Consider the following 16,967-nt stretch of genomic DNA (forward strand, 5'->3'; position numbering starts at 1 on the left):
GCGACCTTACTGAAGTATGCAACGTGATTTGCATCCATCGATGCACCTAACACTGCAGTCATAAATGCACATAAAAACATAGTGATTACTTTAGTAGTAGTTGATTTGGGTTTGTTCAGCAATGGATTTTGGCACTTCATTAGTTTTTCCTTACAGTCCTTACTCTAGGCACACATCACAGCGTATCTAGCGCAGGAGATTTTGGCACAGCCGGCCATAGACCTTAATAGTAAATACAACTATAGTGGCATACAGTGAGTAACTTCAGTGCCGTCAGACGGATCTGAAGTTACTTTTAAAGAGAACCCGAGGTGGGATTTACTTATGTTAGTGGGGCACAGACGCTGGTTGTGCACACTAACACCAGCCTCTGTTGCCCCATGGTGTGCCTCCAGGACCCCCCTGCGCGCCGCTATCCCCTCCGCAGTGCTAGCGACACACAGCGTGTCGCCAGCACAATGTTTACCTATGCCGTGTCTGTTAGCGCCGCTCCCCCGCCTGCTCTGTATCAGCGCTACCCACTGCGTCCCTTCCCTCCCGCTGATTGGAGGGAAGGGACGCGGGCAGGGGAGTCCTGGAGGCACACCATGGGGCAACAGAGGCTGGTGTTAGTGTGCACAACCAGCCTCTGTGCCCCACTAACATCATTAAATCTCACCTCGGGTTCTCTTTAAAATACTGTAATTCCGCCGCCAGGAATAGCTGGAAGCCGAATTGCATTATTCCCCACCATCCACGTGGACTTGGAGGGGGGAATAGTAATGAATGCCGCCGGGACTTGTGCAGCAGCAGGATTAGCCATTTACCGGCTGTATCCTGCGCCCAAGTCTCCTCTCGTACGCCATCACAGAGCCAATGTAAAGGTGCATACACACATCAGACTATAGTCTTTGGAAACTGAAAGATCACAGACCAATCTTACCACCCTTCATGTAGTATGAGAGCCATACCTACACAGTCTATTCTATGGAGCTGAACTCCACATCAGAAAAAAATCTTTGCAAGATGCTGCACACACAGATGCTGTCCAGACACAAAAGATCAGTATCTGCCAAAGATCTGTTCCTGCCAAAAATCCATTCCTGCAAATTGCAATGATAGTCTATGAGATCTGCAGATCATCATACACACATGATTTAACTGACATTCATCTGCAGATCAGATCCACCAGGATGGATTTTCAGATCTGCGGATGATTGCTTGATCTGCAGATGAATGTTAGTTAAATCATGTGTGTATGATGATCTGCAGATCTCATAGACTATCATTGCAATTTGCAGGAATGGATTTTTGGCAGGAACAGGTCTTTTGCAGATCCTGATCTTTTGTGTCTGTACAGCATCTGTGTGTGCAGCATCTTGCAAAGATTTTTTTTCTGATGTGGAGTTCAGCTCCATAGAAAAGACTGTGTAGAGTATGGCTCTCATACTACATGAAGGGTGGTAAGATTGGTCTGTGATCTTTCATTTTCCAAAGACTATAGTCTGATGTGTGTATGAGCCTTAAAGCCCTGCACAAAAGGGAGATACATGCTGGTTTTCTGTCTTTCTACAGCTCAGAAATGGTTACTTGGCTATAGAGAATATTAATGCTATACAGTAGTATTTAATGGCAGGGGCTCTCAAACTTGTCCTCAGGACTTGTGAACAGTGTATAGTTTATAGATCTCCACACAGGAATATTCTGCAAATGTGTTTGATAAATGTAACTCACTTGTTTTTGGGAAATCCATTACTTAAGGACAGGGTTGCAAATTCCTGCTGCATGCACTGTTGTACAAAGAACAAAAGTTGCCTTAGTTCATCACTATTACTGAGCAGACACTACAAGGACTTTCCTGTTTGGTGTACAGTGCCAAGTGAACCCCAGGGCTAAGTTAACTTTTGCACTCCTTTCTTGGGCTCTACAGTGTTATTGGCTCGAGGAAGTGGGCATAGACCCATGAAACTCGCTGCCTTTATTTAGGTTTGCCTTGGGTACACTTTAAGATTCTCTGACATTACTCTGCTTACATTACAGAGAAGGTGGGCTGTCAGTCAGATTGTATGCCCATATGACTGAAATATAACCCAGCCCCAAAAGCTGCAAAAGCTCCTGCCTAATACAAACTACAATACCCTGCAGGCGGATGTAACATACAACCTGGCAGACAGCAATCACCAAACACAGCAAGGTAATAACACAGTATACTGAATAGTCACCTGAGGCCTATAGGCTGCGTCAATCCAGACGAAGAGGAGGTGGTAGGGAACGGCTGTAGTATAATCACTAGACAGATGCAAGGTCAATCAGGCCAGGGTCAATGCAGGCAGCGTTCATGCGAATCCTTTAACAATCCGGGTTGATAACAGAGTATCCAATACAGAAGCGTGGTCAGGTTCAAGCCGGGTCAGTAACAGGTAATCCAATCTAGAAGAAACTTTAGTCAAAGACAGGCACAAGTCCTAGCAAGACAAGCACTTGGTGTGAGTGCAATCTCAGCAACAAGCCCAGCATAGACTATCACGGGCACAGACTGGAGCGCTCACCAGGTTCAAATACAAGGCCTGACCAATCGGAGCTTGGCGTGTCAGCTTATCAGCTGACACGTAGGGAGACACGTGGCTACTGTTTACGTAGGCGGAGTGTGCACTGAGACCCGTCCTCCACTTGCCACCCTGCACACATGTGAGTCAGCAGCAGGGCCGGCGGCGGCGGCCTGACGACTCCTTACATGGGCAGTGCATGCAGCTACAGTCAACAATGGAGGAAGTGACATCCCAGACACAAAGTAAAAGGAACAAATACCTTCAATTTAAAAAATACATCCAGAGTTCATGTACACTTTAAGGTGACCATTTTTCTCAACTGGGTAAGGCTGTTCATTGGGATTATGAAAAAGCTAGATTGCTTATAAATGGTGCTAAGAGTTGACATCACTAATTTGGCTAAGTATGGCTTGAATGTATTAATGACCAGACAGGATCATGTGGCACACGGGGATATGTGGTAGGTTATGGAGAGCGGACAGTATAGGAAAGATGTGCGATTGCCAGCATCTAAAAGAGCATACAGATAGTAAAACAGATTGGTGAATGGGCAAGACTGGCAAAAGGGGAGCACATAGACCAGGCTTTCTCAACCAGGGTTCCCTGGAACTCCAGGGCTCCTTGAGTACTCTGCAGGGTTTTTTTTTTTTTTTTGGCATTTTTCCCCATCATGGGGCAGTATAATAGAGCACATTATATAATAGGGGGTACTGTAAAAAGAAGCAATAAATTTGGTGTTAGAATAATAATGAGCAAATACATACTAGTATAATAAGCAGACAATAATAAGGAGACAGTATAAAGAGTGGCAGCCTTTAAAGACCATGCCTGCTGCAAATTAAATGCATGGGTTTCCTTCGAGATCCCAAAATTGTTTGCAGGGGTTTCTTGAGATCCAAAATATATTTGCAGGGTTCCTCCAGGGTAAAACGGTTGAGAAAGGCTGATATAGACTAATAGGGCGGGGTGACTTGAAGGAGACAAGACACATACGGTGGGTAGCAGGAGTGAGTGGGTGGGGGAACAGATAATATGCTTGGTAGACAGTGTACACAATAGGGTTGATAGAGGTGTGGATAGAGGAAATAAGCTGACTGAGTTGGGCACACTGTAGAGTGAATGAGAAGGAAAGGAGCACAGAAAGCCTGATCTGAACTGAAGACTGGAACCCACTAGAGCAATTTTGTGAGCGTTTAGGGAGTGATTCAAACCGCTAGCCATTTCCCTGAAAGCTCAGCTAATGCTAATGGATTGGCCAAATTCCACTGGAGCGGTTGAAATTACCCAAATCGCAAACGCAGGACATGCAGCATTCTTGAGTGTTAGCGATTAGAGTTTCTGCAATGTAAAGTATATAAATGCTGGCATAATCGCTCGGCAAAACCTACACACAACGATTTTGCTAGTGTATTTACATTACTGCTTACTGTAACAGAATTAATTGAAAGGACCAATCAGAATTAAAAACACTAATCGCTACACAACTGCTGGCATATTGATTACATTTTTAAAAACGCTCATGAAATTGCTTACAAACCACTCATACAAAGCACTAGCGATTGTGAATAGTGTTTTGTGGTAAGTTCCAGGCCTGAACCGAGGACATGGAAAGAGGCTTGGTCATGCAGATGAGTTGAATGGACTCACAGCTGTAGCTGTATGGCAGGTGAGCATGTTGGGGGTGGGGGGTAGAGGACAACAGAATACATTTGCACTTGTTAGATAGGCAAGTATGTTGGAGTAGAGGGAAAAGCACACTGACTTGCCTCCAGTTCACCTTTTTTCATGAATCTGCCCCACTGCCTACCTGTTTTGGGGATTTGTGAAGGCCAACACTAAGCTAACCATCACGTTTTATTTGATGCTTTTGATTTTTGGACTGTTGCTGCTGTTGTGAATACATTTTCTTTTCACAGACTGTGTTTGATCCAAGCTTATAAGAGCTCAGTTGGTGTGAACTCACAATGTGCTATGTAGTCTAGAATAAATATTAAGAGGTTAATGTAGTGGGGTCAGAGGTAATTCAGAGGTCATTTATTAAGGATGTGCCTGCAAGGCACTTCACAAACATATCTAATAAAAGCATTGCCCCCTTTGGGGAGATTCTTGTGTCTTGCCTATTAAATATGTCAAGAGGTGAACTTCTGACCTTACCGTTTTAAATATGGCCTTGCAGTCAATCTGTGTACACACAAGGTCGTCCCTTGCATAGCTGTGCTGTGCTTTTGACGCATGTAATATTTTTTCATAAATTATTCGGACACTTTCAAAACATTGTATTTAAATAATGGTATTGATGAATGGATCAGTTTAATTCCATTGGGAAAATACCTCTTATTCTATAAATTGGAAAAGATCATTTTTTGATGTTTATTGTGTACGTCTTGCAGAAGGTTTATACTGACATGGTAATTTAACTCCGAACTCGCCATATACGGTGGGTATGGAGAAGAATCACATCTTTCATAATGGTCACCTTTTTTGCTTTGCAGCCTGAAATAGACATACACATTTTCCCCCAACTGTATTTATTTAATGCTACTTTTCTATGAGCCAAAGGAAAAATATAAAAGCAACATTAAGGCTATGTTCACATTATAAATCGCTATAGCAAGCGCTCAGCGACTTATTGAGCGCTTTGCGCTTAGAAAAGCGCTTTTCTAAGTGCTTTTGCAGAGCGATTGAGATTTTCACTTCCTGACATCAGTCAGGAAGTGAACTCTTGATCCGGAAAAGAATGAATACAATGTATTTATTCTTAAAAGCGCTTAGGAAATCGCTATACAAAGTGCTTTTTCAAGCTCTTTGCGATTTCCCTATACCTTCCATTGAGCCAAAGCGCTCAGAAAATGGTACATGTAGCTCGTTTGCAATTTTACTAAGATCGACACGCTCACATGTGAAAACTCTCATAGGAAATCATTGCACAAGCGCTTTTAGGGCGATTTTAAAAATTGCCAGCGCTTAAAAAAACAAACAAAAAAAAAACCCTCATAGTGTGAACAAGCCCTTAGAAGAAAAAAATGAAAACTACAGTCACTGAGATGGATAAAGGGGCCACCCTCATGTCAGTATTTGATGGAACTACCATTTACTTTAACCACTTAATCCTATCTGGACGACTATAGTTGTCCAGATAGGAGCCGCTTTGGTCTGTCTGGACGCATATACGCATCCAGTGTTTCCTCGGCGGAAGCCTCTGAGTCCTAACGAGGCTACTCCCATCCTTCTCAGCCTCTGGGATCCAGCGCTGGCAGCCCCCTGAAAATCGCACAGGCGCAATGGTAATCCAGCTCCAGACCCTGTCTTTATCAGATTTCTTAATTGTCTGCACTGATTTCCTGCCCGATCTCCTGTACATATTTGGTGTGCAGCATGTGGAGTGAGACTCCTGACAATCCTCATCAAGTTTTATTGTGAATTGTTCAGTGATTTTTATTGCTGTCTGTGTCACTGCTAAGGAGAGGAATAGTGCATACCTGTAGTAGCTGGCTTTGTGATGAAATGCATCAATTTGTTTGTCATGTAAAGTGTATTTTTTTTCCAACTCCAGTCAAATTTGGTTTTGTCTAGCTCATCTATGCACGTACCCAGGTTTCTAATGTTTGCATTTTTTGCATGGATATATTTTTCTGTGCATTCTTGTGCACCCGCATTTCCTGCATCTATGCACTCAACCTTCTTCCTCGTATTTGCACTTTTTGCATACACTGCTCCATGCACTTGTCTCATGAAAAGAAAGTTCTGCTAACAACTGAAATGCTAGATTTCCAAAAGAAGACCCCAGGCTCGACAGTCTGCTATCCCCTAGACATAAAATCTTGATCTGGCAACGCAACGACAATCGGTGCAGGAAAGCGATTGCGTTTTCTGGTCTCACGGCTCCTCCGTGACAGGGACTTCTATGGTATGGTACTTTCTGGTTCAGCCACACCAAGAATGGGTTGGTTTGGAGGACTTGAAAACCCCCTCTCTTCTACCAGACCCCTCAGATACTATCTTACAGTGACCAGGAGTGCAAACCAACTGCTTTAATATAAGTATAGGTACTTTCTCCTAAGTTTTTTCTCCTTGGTGATATTTTTACACCTTGTCATAAAATGCCCTTTAAACCATCAGCAAGCAAGAAAATACTCAGAATAATTTTGCTAGTACTTTCCACCAACTTTGGGATACTTTTTCAATTGTAAAATGCTTAAAAGTTATTTTAAAGCGAATATGAAAATTATCTCCTAGGAGAAAGCTCAGGTGAAAAAATGAATTGCATATGGGCAAGTGTTCGTTCCATGATGCTTTTTTTACTTAGGGCTAGTTCACACGGACGCTTGCCGGCGTTTACCGGCAAGCGTTTATGGACTTGTCGGCTAAACGCTCCCATTCAAGTGGACGGGAGCGTTTAAGCATCTAGCGGTTACCGTCCATTACGCAAACGCGGCATTCCAATCCCTATTTAACGCATCGTTTCAGCCGGCCCTAGAAGCCTCATGCGACGTACATGGTTGCCTAGCCACCACGGCTTTATGTCCCCTTGCGGGGATGAGAGACGCTGATCGCGACGGGAAGCCGATGATCGTCATACTGCCGCCCCCAAATGAGACGTCACAGGACGATGCGGCTTCCGGCCGCCCGACACCGCCTACTGTCCGTGTGAACCAGCCCTTAGAAAAGTTGTGTAAAAGGGGTTTATCTTAGATAGCCTCGCTATTTGCTTAACCCAATCTGGCCATTCTTCTCTGACCTATTTCATCAATAACAGAAATGTTATTTGACACACCAGACTGAGTAAACTCTAGAGACTGTTGTTTGTGAGACTCCCAGGATATTATCAGGTAGGCCTTGTTCATACCATGTGTGTTACGTTGTGCAGTAACTCTAAACTGTATAGGCATGTTCACATCTCTGAATTGTAACGGATTGCGATACCTTTGACCAGGCTATGAAAGTAAGTGCATATGTTGTAAACCAATTTAATTTGTATTAATTGTATTATTGAAATAGTATTCATGATTATTCTGTGAAACTTTAATTAACTTTGCTTTCTTAGCTGCTTAAAGGGAACCTTAACTGAGAGGGATATGAATGTTTTCCTTTAAAACAATGCCAGTTGCTTGTCAGTCCTGCTGTTCTCTTTGGCTGCAGTAGTGGCTGAATCACACACCTGAAACAAGCTTGCAGCTAGTCCAGTCTGACTTCAGTCTACAGCATAACCATTTCTTAATAAAGACTCCGTTCTCCTACCAATATATTTTATATCCATATTCTGGGCGCCTCCCCAAACGTGTTTACCCAGTGTAACCCTACATCTCTAGTTGAGGTGCAAATCCTCACTGCTTGTTGGTCCCAGTCTACTAGTAGATAGGACCACAGGAGGAGAGTGACCACCCAGTTCCAGAAGGTTCCGGGACACAGAGCGGAAACGGTTTCTTTCTGAATGCACTTACGGTGGTTGCAGAACTGCAACCCATGTGAGTATAATTACCCACAATATTCTGCTATTATATTGGTCCTAATGATACTGCACGATATGGGCTCCTTGTCTTCCTTTCTCCATAGGCCAAAGGCTATCCATTCCCACAGTGAAGGGATCGCCTGTCACCTACACCAATATGACTTCAGTCAGAGCACCTGATCTGCATGCTTGTTAAGGGGCTGTGGATAAAAGTATTAGAGATACAGGATCAGCAGGGGAGTCAGACAACTGGTATTATTTTAAAAGGAAAAATCCATATACTTCTCGGTTTGGGTTCCCTTTAAAGCATACCTGGAGGTAAATTTTGGAAGCCAGTAGACAATGCAGTAATCCAGAGGCTTCCCGTCTCCCTCAAGCTTTCTGTTCTAGCACTGGGATCCTCTGAACTTATTCCACAAGGGCTTGTTGAATAGGTTTGCGTGGCTGTGCTCCTGTCCATGAATAAGCGTGACTCTACTGTGCAGGTTCAAGACAGCCTGTGTTGTAGCACGGAACCGCTTGTGCAAGGCTTTTTCCTCTGTGCATGAGCAGCTCCATGTTACTGCGCACGTCCTGGCCATCAGTGCGCCTGCACAGCAGCTTTCATTCACAGGCGGGAGCACGGCCACAAAGAAACGGAGACTCTTGGTGACCCACGGTGGGCTAAAGAAGGATCGGAGAAGTCTCTGGAGGAATCCGAGAGGCTTCCTTCTACTGATGTTGTGGTGTTTTGGGGTTTTTTTTTGTTTGTTTTTTTTAAATCACAAGTTTGCTTTAAAAAAATGTTAACAGTTTTTATTTCCATTGACAGTTGGAGATTAAAGGTCTATAATGGCAACAGGACGTGGTTGGATTCTTCAGCAAAACACCAAACTGTTACAGAGAGGCAGCAGTGGGCCAGAGTCCTTACAGTCAAGTCCAAGCCATGCCGAATCCTTACAAAAAAAGTCCAACTAGTGAGCATCCTTTTCTATCACATTTTGTTGTTTTTATTCCTGATATTGAGGTTAAAGTGAACCTGTGCCAAACTTGATATATTCAACAAATAAACACAGAACATTTTATATCGCGCTTTTCTCTTGGCGGACTCAAAGCGCCAGAGCTGCAGCCAATGGGACGCGTGTTAGGGAGACTTGCCTAAGGTCTCCTACTGAATAGGTGCTGGCTTACTGAACAGGCAGAGCTGAGATTCGAACCCAAGTCTCCTGTGTCAGAAGCAGAGCCCTTAACCATTACACTATCCAGCCACTCATGATTAGTCATTAAATGCAAGGCTGCATTCTTTGTGCCTCAACAACCTTTCTGTAGTGCTGGCCTTGAAAAACGAGTAACCAGAAAAATATGAAATGCAGTCCTTTTCCTGGCACAGGCAGTACTACTGCATTTATGAACATAGCCTTACCTGCTGTCCACCCACTTTGCTATTCACCAGGCTGTGTAGTATAGCAAAGGTGTGCTTGTAGTAGAAACTATGGCACCACCCAGTTAAGTACAAGGGGATCAATAGGTGGATGTGGTATGTTGATACCCATCCCAGTACTCATACAACTGGCGGAGTGTAGAGGCCGATGTATGGTCAGTTGGCCCAACGAGGGTTTTGGGCCATAGCTACTACCTTCAGTCCTATACCTGGAGCTACAGTCTCCAGAAACAAATGTGAAAGTCCTGGAGCAAAGCAAGTGAGCTAGTGATGTAAGGGTTGGAAATACGTAGAGTGTTGGAGTGAAGAGAGCAAGTTTGGTAGTGTCTCATGATCTAATCTAAGATTTATGAACGGGTGGTAGGGTGGATAGATTTATATGCCAGGCACAGCAGTTAAAATTTTAATTTTGAGGGGGACAGATAAAGAGTCTGAAAGGGAGAAGTAGTCCAAACAGGTGAAGTAGTCCGAACAGGAACAGAGCATGGAGTTTGGTGGTGTCGTGGGTTAGGTAGAGGCAAATTTTAGCAGTGTTGCAGAGATGGAATTCGCAGCATCTGGCGATGTTAAGGATATGAGCCGTGAAGGAGAGTGCTGAGTTAAGGGTGACACCCAGGATGCGAGTCTGAGGGACAGGGCGCATGGACATGTTGATGGCAATATGGATGTCGAGGAGAGGGCTTGGGGGACAGGCTGGGAAGATTATCTTTTCAGTCTTTTACAGGTTGAGTTTCAAAGATCTCTCAAACATCCAAGTGGAAATGGCAGACAGACAAGTAAAGATTTTATCCAGAATGTAGGGGGAAAGATCAGGGGTGTGGAGGTAGATTTGGGTATTGGGCGGTCTATTATCCAATCTTGCAAGATATTCATTTTAAAGGATACACAAGTTAAACAAAAGTAGTGAAGCTTTACTCACCTGGGGCATCTTCCAGCACTTAGAAGTCTATCTCCTCTAGCGGCGCAGTTCTGTTTTCCTCCTGGCTGCTGCCGTCCCCTCCATAAGCTCACCACCCCCTGGCTGTGTCGTAAGCTGCACATTCTCAAGGTGTGCCTCTGTGATCATGCTTCAGTGGGCAGGAGTGCTCTGCTCTAGTGTTCAAGTCTTTGTGAATTGGGCAACCGCAGAGCACTCCCGGTCATAGGTGTGCAGAAGTCGTTACAAAACCGGGGGTCGGCAAGCCTACATTGGCAGCCTCAAGGATAACAGAACTGTGCCTGCTAGAGCAGACTTCTAGGGGTTGAAAGAAGCCCTAGGTAAGTAGCTTTTAAAAGGGGCGCCTGTTAAAATGGGCCCGAATAAATGCTGATTGTAGAATGTCTGTGAATTTACTGATATTCTACTATGCCCCTCTGTAACCAAATTCTCACACTAACACTATGCCTAACACTAACCTCCTCCCACCTACTCTTAACACCAACCCTCCTCCTATATATGCCTAACACCAAACCACTTGCAGATGTTGTTCTGCTCACCTGCTTTCAATGTGCCCTCCATTATCAGTAGGCACTTTGTCCTCTAACATGAGCAGTGTCTCGGGCCTGCTCCAGTTGGACCCCCCCCCCTCCTGGAGGCAGGGCGTCCCTCTTGCTGATGCCCGATGCCTAGAGCCTTGGACTTCCGCTGTGGTAGAAGCCGACCTTGTCTGGCACCAGCACTATACAGCACGGTGGCGTAGTGGTTAGCACTCTTGCCTTGCAGTTCTGAGTCCCCGGTTCCAATCCCAGCCAGGTCAACATTTGCTAGGAGTTTGTATGTTCTCCACGTGTCTGCGTGGGTCTCCTCCGGGCACTCCGGTCTCCTCCAGCATCCCCAAAAAAACATACAGATAAGTTAATTTGGCTTCCCCCTAAATTGGCCCTAGATTACGATGTATACACTACAGGTTACATAGACATATGACTATGGTAGGGATTAGATTGTGAGCCCCTCTGAGGGACAGTTAGTGACAAGACAATACTCTGTACAGGGCTGCATAATATGTCGGCACTATATAAATACTTACCGTAAGTAATATAAATAATAAATAGCTGTTATAGGTCTGACGCTGGTTCTATAAATAGGTTGAAAAGCCACCAAACTGCGCACAGCTCACTGCAGCGTGGAGAAATCCTGTGGCAATATGGCAAGGCTTCCCAATACCTTCTCCCTGATATTAAGTGCCTCTCTTGCACTGTAAAGCCTCAAGCAGCACCTTTCCAATATTTGGCACCTCTCCCAACCCCCAATATTTTATGCCTCTCCCTACCTTCACTGAAAACTGCTGAAATCGGTGCTTTCCTGTCCCTAAATTAATCACCTGGCGCTGCCATAGCTGTGAATTGCATTGTGGCTTATGGCATCACCAAAATAAACTGACGTGGCATGGGATCTGATGTTGCTTGCTTGGATTCCACCCCATCATCTCTCCTCTCCATAGGCAATACAGGCTGCTTGGTCATAATCAAGGAGTCTGTCTATACAAAGCTCATTCCCTGCAATGTATCCCTAACAATCAACCACTGGCCATTAAGGACAGCATTTATATAGTGTATGTGTTGGACTTTAGTTTAGGTTTGCTTTAAGAACCTTTATAGAAAATGAAGTGAGCGAAGAGGAATCAATGTTTGCTTCTAGCGCAGCAGCAATTCCCTTAGGTACACTTGCTTGCATTTTCTGAAACGTCTACAATGTTTCTGGGTAAATAACCATTCATGGCATTAGTTTTAAAAGCATTCCTGCTGTACATTATTTTAACAAGTTTTCTTTAAACCCTTTTCAAAGTACTGGTATTATATTGCAAATATTGCACTAAATTGTGTGATTCTGCAATCGCCTACCATTTAAAAGTATACTTAGAGACCTATACGGTGCAGATGTAAAATGTAAAAAATGTGCTGTTCTGATATGTATAAAAAGGCATAAAAAGCTTCATTATTATAGTATCACGTTTTTTTTTCTTAGTTACTTTCAGATGACCAACCTTGCCCTTCCCTCCAGCAATTTTTATTTACTTATTTTTATTGTAAAAATACCGTAAGCTCTTAAAGGGACTCCGAGCAGTGCCTGTGGGTATGCCTTTAAGCATACCCACAACTAATTAATTATATCCTCACACCTACTGGCATGATGTTTGTAATTATATCCCCCTGGGTTCCTTGTATTTCATTGCATTGCACTGAATTGAGCTGCCGACACTGGGGAAAGTGTCCTCCTGCATAATACAATGCCGAATAAGGAATCCAAGATGGCGGTCGCGATTTGATCGTGAAAATAATGAAAACTAAAAGGCGTAGGGTGGCGGTTTATAGATCATTGGAAAGAGGAGAAAGAGGGCTTCAAAATGGTATGCATCTTTCCATAGTTACTGCTCTGCTCGGTGTCCCTTTAAGGGGAACCTGAGGCGAGAGGTAAATATAGGCTGACAAATTTATTTCCATTACCAGTTGCCTGGCAGTCCTGCTTATTGTTATGGTATCAGTAGTGTCTGAATTTCAAACCTGAAACAAACATGCAGCTGATCTTGTTGGATTTTTGTCAGAAACCTCATATTTGCATGCTTGATCAGGGTCTATGGCTAAAAGTTTTAGAGGCAGAGGATATGCAGGACAGCTGGGAGACTGGTATTGTTTCAAAGGAAAAAAAATATGGCGGCCTTAATATCCCTTTCACTTCAGGTTCCATTTAAAAATCAGACTTTAAAGCTCTATAATAAAATTGTTTTATTCAGATCAAAACACTATATTAAAAAGACATAACATACAATCATAGAAAAATGACAGTCTAAAAGTTGAATGCCACAAAACCACCATGAACAACAGGGGCTTCAGTCACCAGGCCTGTCTTAAAGTCCGAGCCTTACTTTAATAGATTGAGTAAGCACCTTGCCGATATAGTGAACTAAGTAGATGCAGATTCAAGGTCAGTAAATATTCAAGTGGATTCCAAACACAGATCAACAGATATTTCACAGACAATGAGAGGACACGGTATCAAAGATAGTAGCAAAAGTGCACAGTTCAAAGTTCCAAGGATGTAATTGTAGATTCCAGGTATGTCAAAAATCAAACGGATCCCAATCACAGATCCATGAATGTTTCACAACACCCCCAATCGCAGGGTAAAGCTTCAATAATGTGTGGTATATACATACACTGGAGGCAGCATAAGCATGGGCGTCCGCAGAAAATTTTCCGGGGGGGGGGGGGCAAAAAGCGGGGTGGCGCGCGTAGCACGCCGCGCCGCAAATCTGGGTTGGTGTTGTGTGGCACGCGTAGCGCGCCGAAAAATGGAGCTACGTCATGCTGCGCCAAAAAATGGGTGTGGTCATGAACCAGAATGTGGGTGTGGTCGTGGGTGGAGACAAGTTTACATGAACTAAGCAATGGTGGGACATTAGATTAGGACAGTGATGGCGAACCTTTTGGAGGTCGAGTGTCCAAACTGCAAAGTCACTTTACTATCACAAAGTGCCAACAGCAATTTAAACTAAATACAAACGTTTTAACTCATACATGAACATTATGGAAAATTAAGTTGAAAATAAACTGTGAAGATAAACAATTTCATCCATTGTACTCCTGAAAAAATTATTCATTTTTTTTTTTTAGAACCTCCCAGTTTCATTTTCTGTTTTAAAAAGCGGAAAAAGTAGGGTTAATGCTATTGTCTCATATGATGATAATTCAGCTTTTTCCATAGTCTCGCAGTTAGCAATCATGTGACCCCCCAACAAGACAAATTCAGCAATCATGAGCCCCCCCCCCATCAAGACAAATTCAGCAATCATGAGGCCCCCAACATGACCAAGTCAGCAATCATGAGGCCCCCAACAAGACAAATTCAGCAATCTTGAGGCCCCCAACAAGACAAAGTCAGTAACCATGAGGCCCGCAACAATTCTGCAGTCATGAGGCACATAAATAGACAGCTTTTCACATAAATAGGCAGAATGCCCCCTTAATATGTAGACACCTCTCACCTGGCAGCAGTTCCCCAAAATACACTCAATCTGACAGCAGTGGTTCCCCAAAAATAGGTAGCCCCAGGTCTATAGGTGTCCCCAGAATAGGTGGCCAGCGGTATAGATGTCCTCAGAACTGGTAGCCAGGGGTATATGTGCCCAGTATATGTAGTCAGGGGTATATGTGCCCAGTATATGTAGTCAGGGGTATATATGCCCAGTATATGTAGGCAGGGGTATATGTGCCCAGTATATGTAGGCAGGGGTATATGTCCCAGTATATGTAGGCAGGGGTATATGTCCCAGTATATGTAGCCAGGGGGATATGTCCCAGTATATGTAGCCAGGGGGATATGTCCCAGTATATGTAGCCAGGGGGATATGTCCCAGTATATGTAGGCAGGGGTATATGTCCCAGTATATGTAGCCAGGGGGATATGTCCCAGTATATGTAGCCAGGGGGATATGTCCCAGTATATGTAGCCAGGGGGATATGTCCCAGTATATGTAGGCAGGGGGTATATGTCCCAGTATATGTAGGCAGGGGGTATATGTCCCAGTATATGTAGGCAGGGGGTATATGTCCCAGTATATGTAGGCAGGGGGTATATGTCCCAGTATATGTAGCCAGGGGGTATATGTCTCAGTATATGTAGCCAGGGGGTATATGTCTCAGTATATGTAGGCAGGGGTATATGTCCCAGTATATGTAGGCAGGGGTATATGTCCCAGTATATGTAGCCAGGGGTATATGTCCCAGTATATGTAGCCAGGGGGATATGTCCCAGTATAAGTAGCCAGGGGGATATGTCCCAGTATATGTAGCCAGGGGGATATGTCCCAGTATATGTAGGCAGGGGGTATATGTCCCAGTATATGTAGGCAGGGGGTATATGTCCCAGTATATGTAGGCAGGGGGTATATGTCCCAGTATATGTAGGCAGGGGGTATATGTCCCAGTATATGTAGGCAGGGGGTATATGTCCCAGTATATGTAGGCAGGGGGTATATGTCCCAGTATATGTAGCCAGGAGGATATGTCCCAGTATATGTAGGCAGGGGTATATGTCCCCAGAAAAAGTAGCCAGGGGGATATGTCCCAGTATATGTAGCCAGGGGGATATGTCCCAGTGTATGTAGGCAGGGGTATATGTCCCCAGAAAAAGTAGCCAGGGGGATATGTCCCAGTATATGTAGGCAGGGGGTATATGTCCCAGTATATGTAGGCAGGGGGTATATGTCCCAGTATATGTAGGCAGGGGTATATGTCCCAGTATATGTAGCCAGGGGGATATGTCCCAGCAAATGTAGCCAGGGGTATATGTCCCCAGAAAAAGTGGCCATGTGTGCCCCAGCAGGAGGGGAGCAGCGCAGAGAAGAGGGAGAGCTATGGGCACTCACCTTAGGGGGCTCTCCCTCCCTCTCTCGCTCTCCCCTCCGGAGTTCGGAATGAAGTGGGCAGCGGGGGGAACTTACCTCCTCTCGTCGCGCGCGCCGGATGGATTAGCCACTACTCTGGTCTGATCCAGACCAGAGTGCGGCACCAGAACTTCCGGCGCAGGAGCGAGACGAGGTAAGTTCCGCCCGCTGCCCAGCCGCTGCACACTTCATTCCGGAGGGGACAGCGATGGAGAGAGAGCCCCCTAAGGTGAGGGAAGGGGGGGGGGGGACGTCCGCCCTTCCCCACTGTGCCCATAGCTCTCTCTCTCTTCTCTGCGCTGCTCCCCTCCTTCTGGCTGCACAGGGCGGCACGCGGCCAGGGGGGGGGGGGGCAGCGGGCGGCCAGGCTCGGGCAGATGCCCGGTTTTGCCGTATGTGCGGACGCCCATGAGCATAAGAGACATTGGCCTCAATTCACTAAGATTATGCTAGAGATAATAAGGCAAGAGAAAACTTACCTCCACACGTGAGAGAGTTATCTTACCTCTTCATTCCTTAACCTCCTGAGCGGTCTGGACGAGCTCAGCTCGTCCATCACCGCCGGAGGCTGCCGCTCAGGCCCTGCTGGGCCGATTTTTATCAAATAAAGTGCAGCACACGCAGCCGGCACTTTGCCAGCCGCGTGTGCTGCCTGATCGCCGCCGCTCTGCGGCGATTCGCCGCGAGCAGCGGCGAAAGAGGGCCCCCCTAGCCGCCTGAGCCCTGCGCAGCCGGAACAAAAAGTTCCGGCCAGCGCTAAGGGCTGGATCGGAGGCGGCTGACGTCAGGACGTCGGCTGACGTCGATGACGTCACTCCGCTCGTCGCTATGGCGACGATATAAGCAAAACAAGGAAGGCCACTCATTGCGGCCTTCCTTGTTTATTCTGGGCGCCGGAGGCGATCGGAAGATCGCCTCCGGAGCGCCCTCTAGTGGGCTTTCATGCAGCCAACTTTCAGTTGGCTGCATGAAATAGTTTTTTTTTTATTTAAAAAAAACCCTCCCGCAGCCACCCTGGCGATTTAATCAGAACGCCAGGGTGGTTAAGTTACCTCCTCTGTAGTTAATTTACCTCCTCTGTAGGTAATTTACCTCCTCTGTAGGTAATTTACCTCCTCTGTAGTTATTTTCACATGCAGCTAATTAACAGCTTGTCTTTAACTCTGGAGTTATTTTAAGGATTGGAGAGTTAATTTAAAGACAGAAGA

At 45.1% G+C, this 16,967-nt stretch overlaps 1 protein-coding gene across 2 annotated transcripts in view; it reads left to right on the forward strand.

Moving 5' to 3' along the window:
• The window catches only part of FBXO15 (F-box protein 15), a 172,236-nt gene that overhangs the window by 16,769 nt on the left and 138,500 nt on the right, over window positions 1–16,967 (forward strand). Inside the window, exon 2 of one of the 2 annotated variants that reach the window (XM_068234671.1) lies at window positions 8,789–8,933. In XM_068234671.1, the coding sequence (XP_068090772.1) occupies window positions 8,809–8,933 (125 nt within the window). In that variant the 5' untranslated portion in view covers window positions 8,789–8,808. Of the gene's footprint in view, window positions 1–8,788; window positions 8,934–16,967 lie in introns of those variants that run through there. The other variant, XM_068234672.1, reaches the window with a different exon arrangement.

The sequence above is a fragment of the Hyperolius riggenbachi genome, chromosome 5 (assembly GCF_040937935.1).
Source record: "Hyperolius riggenbachi isolate aHypRig1 chromosome 5, aHypRig1.pri, whole genome shotgun sequence".
Taxonomy (NCBI): domain Eukaryota; kingdom Metazoa; phylum Chordata; class Amphibia; order Anura; family Hyperoliidae; genus Hyperolius; species Hyperolius riggenbachi.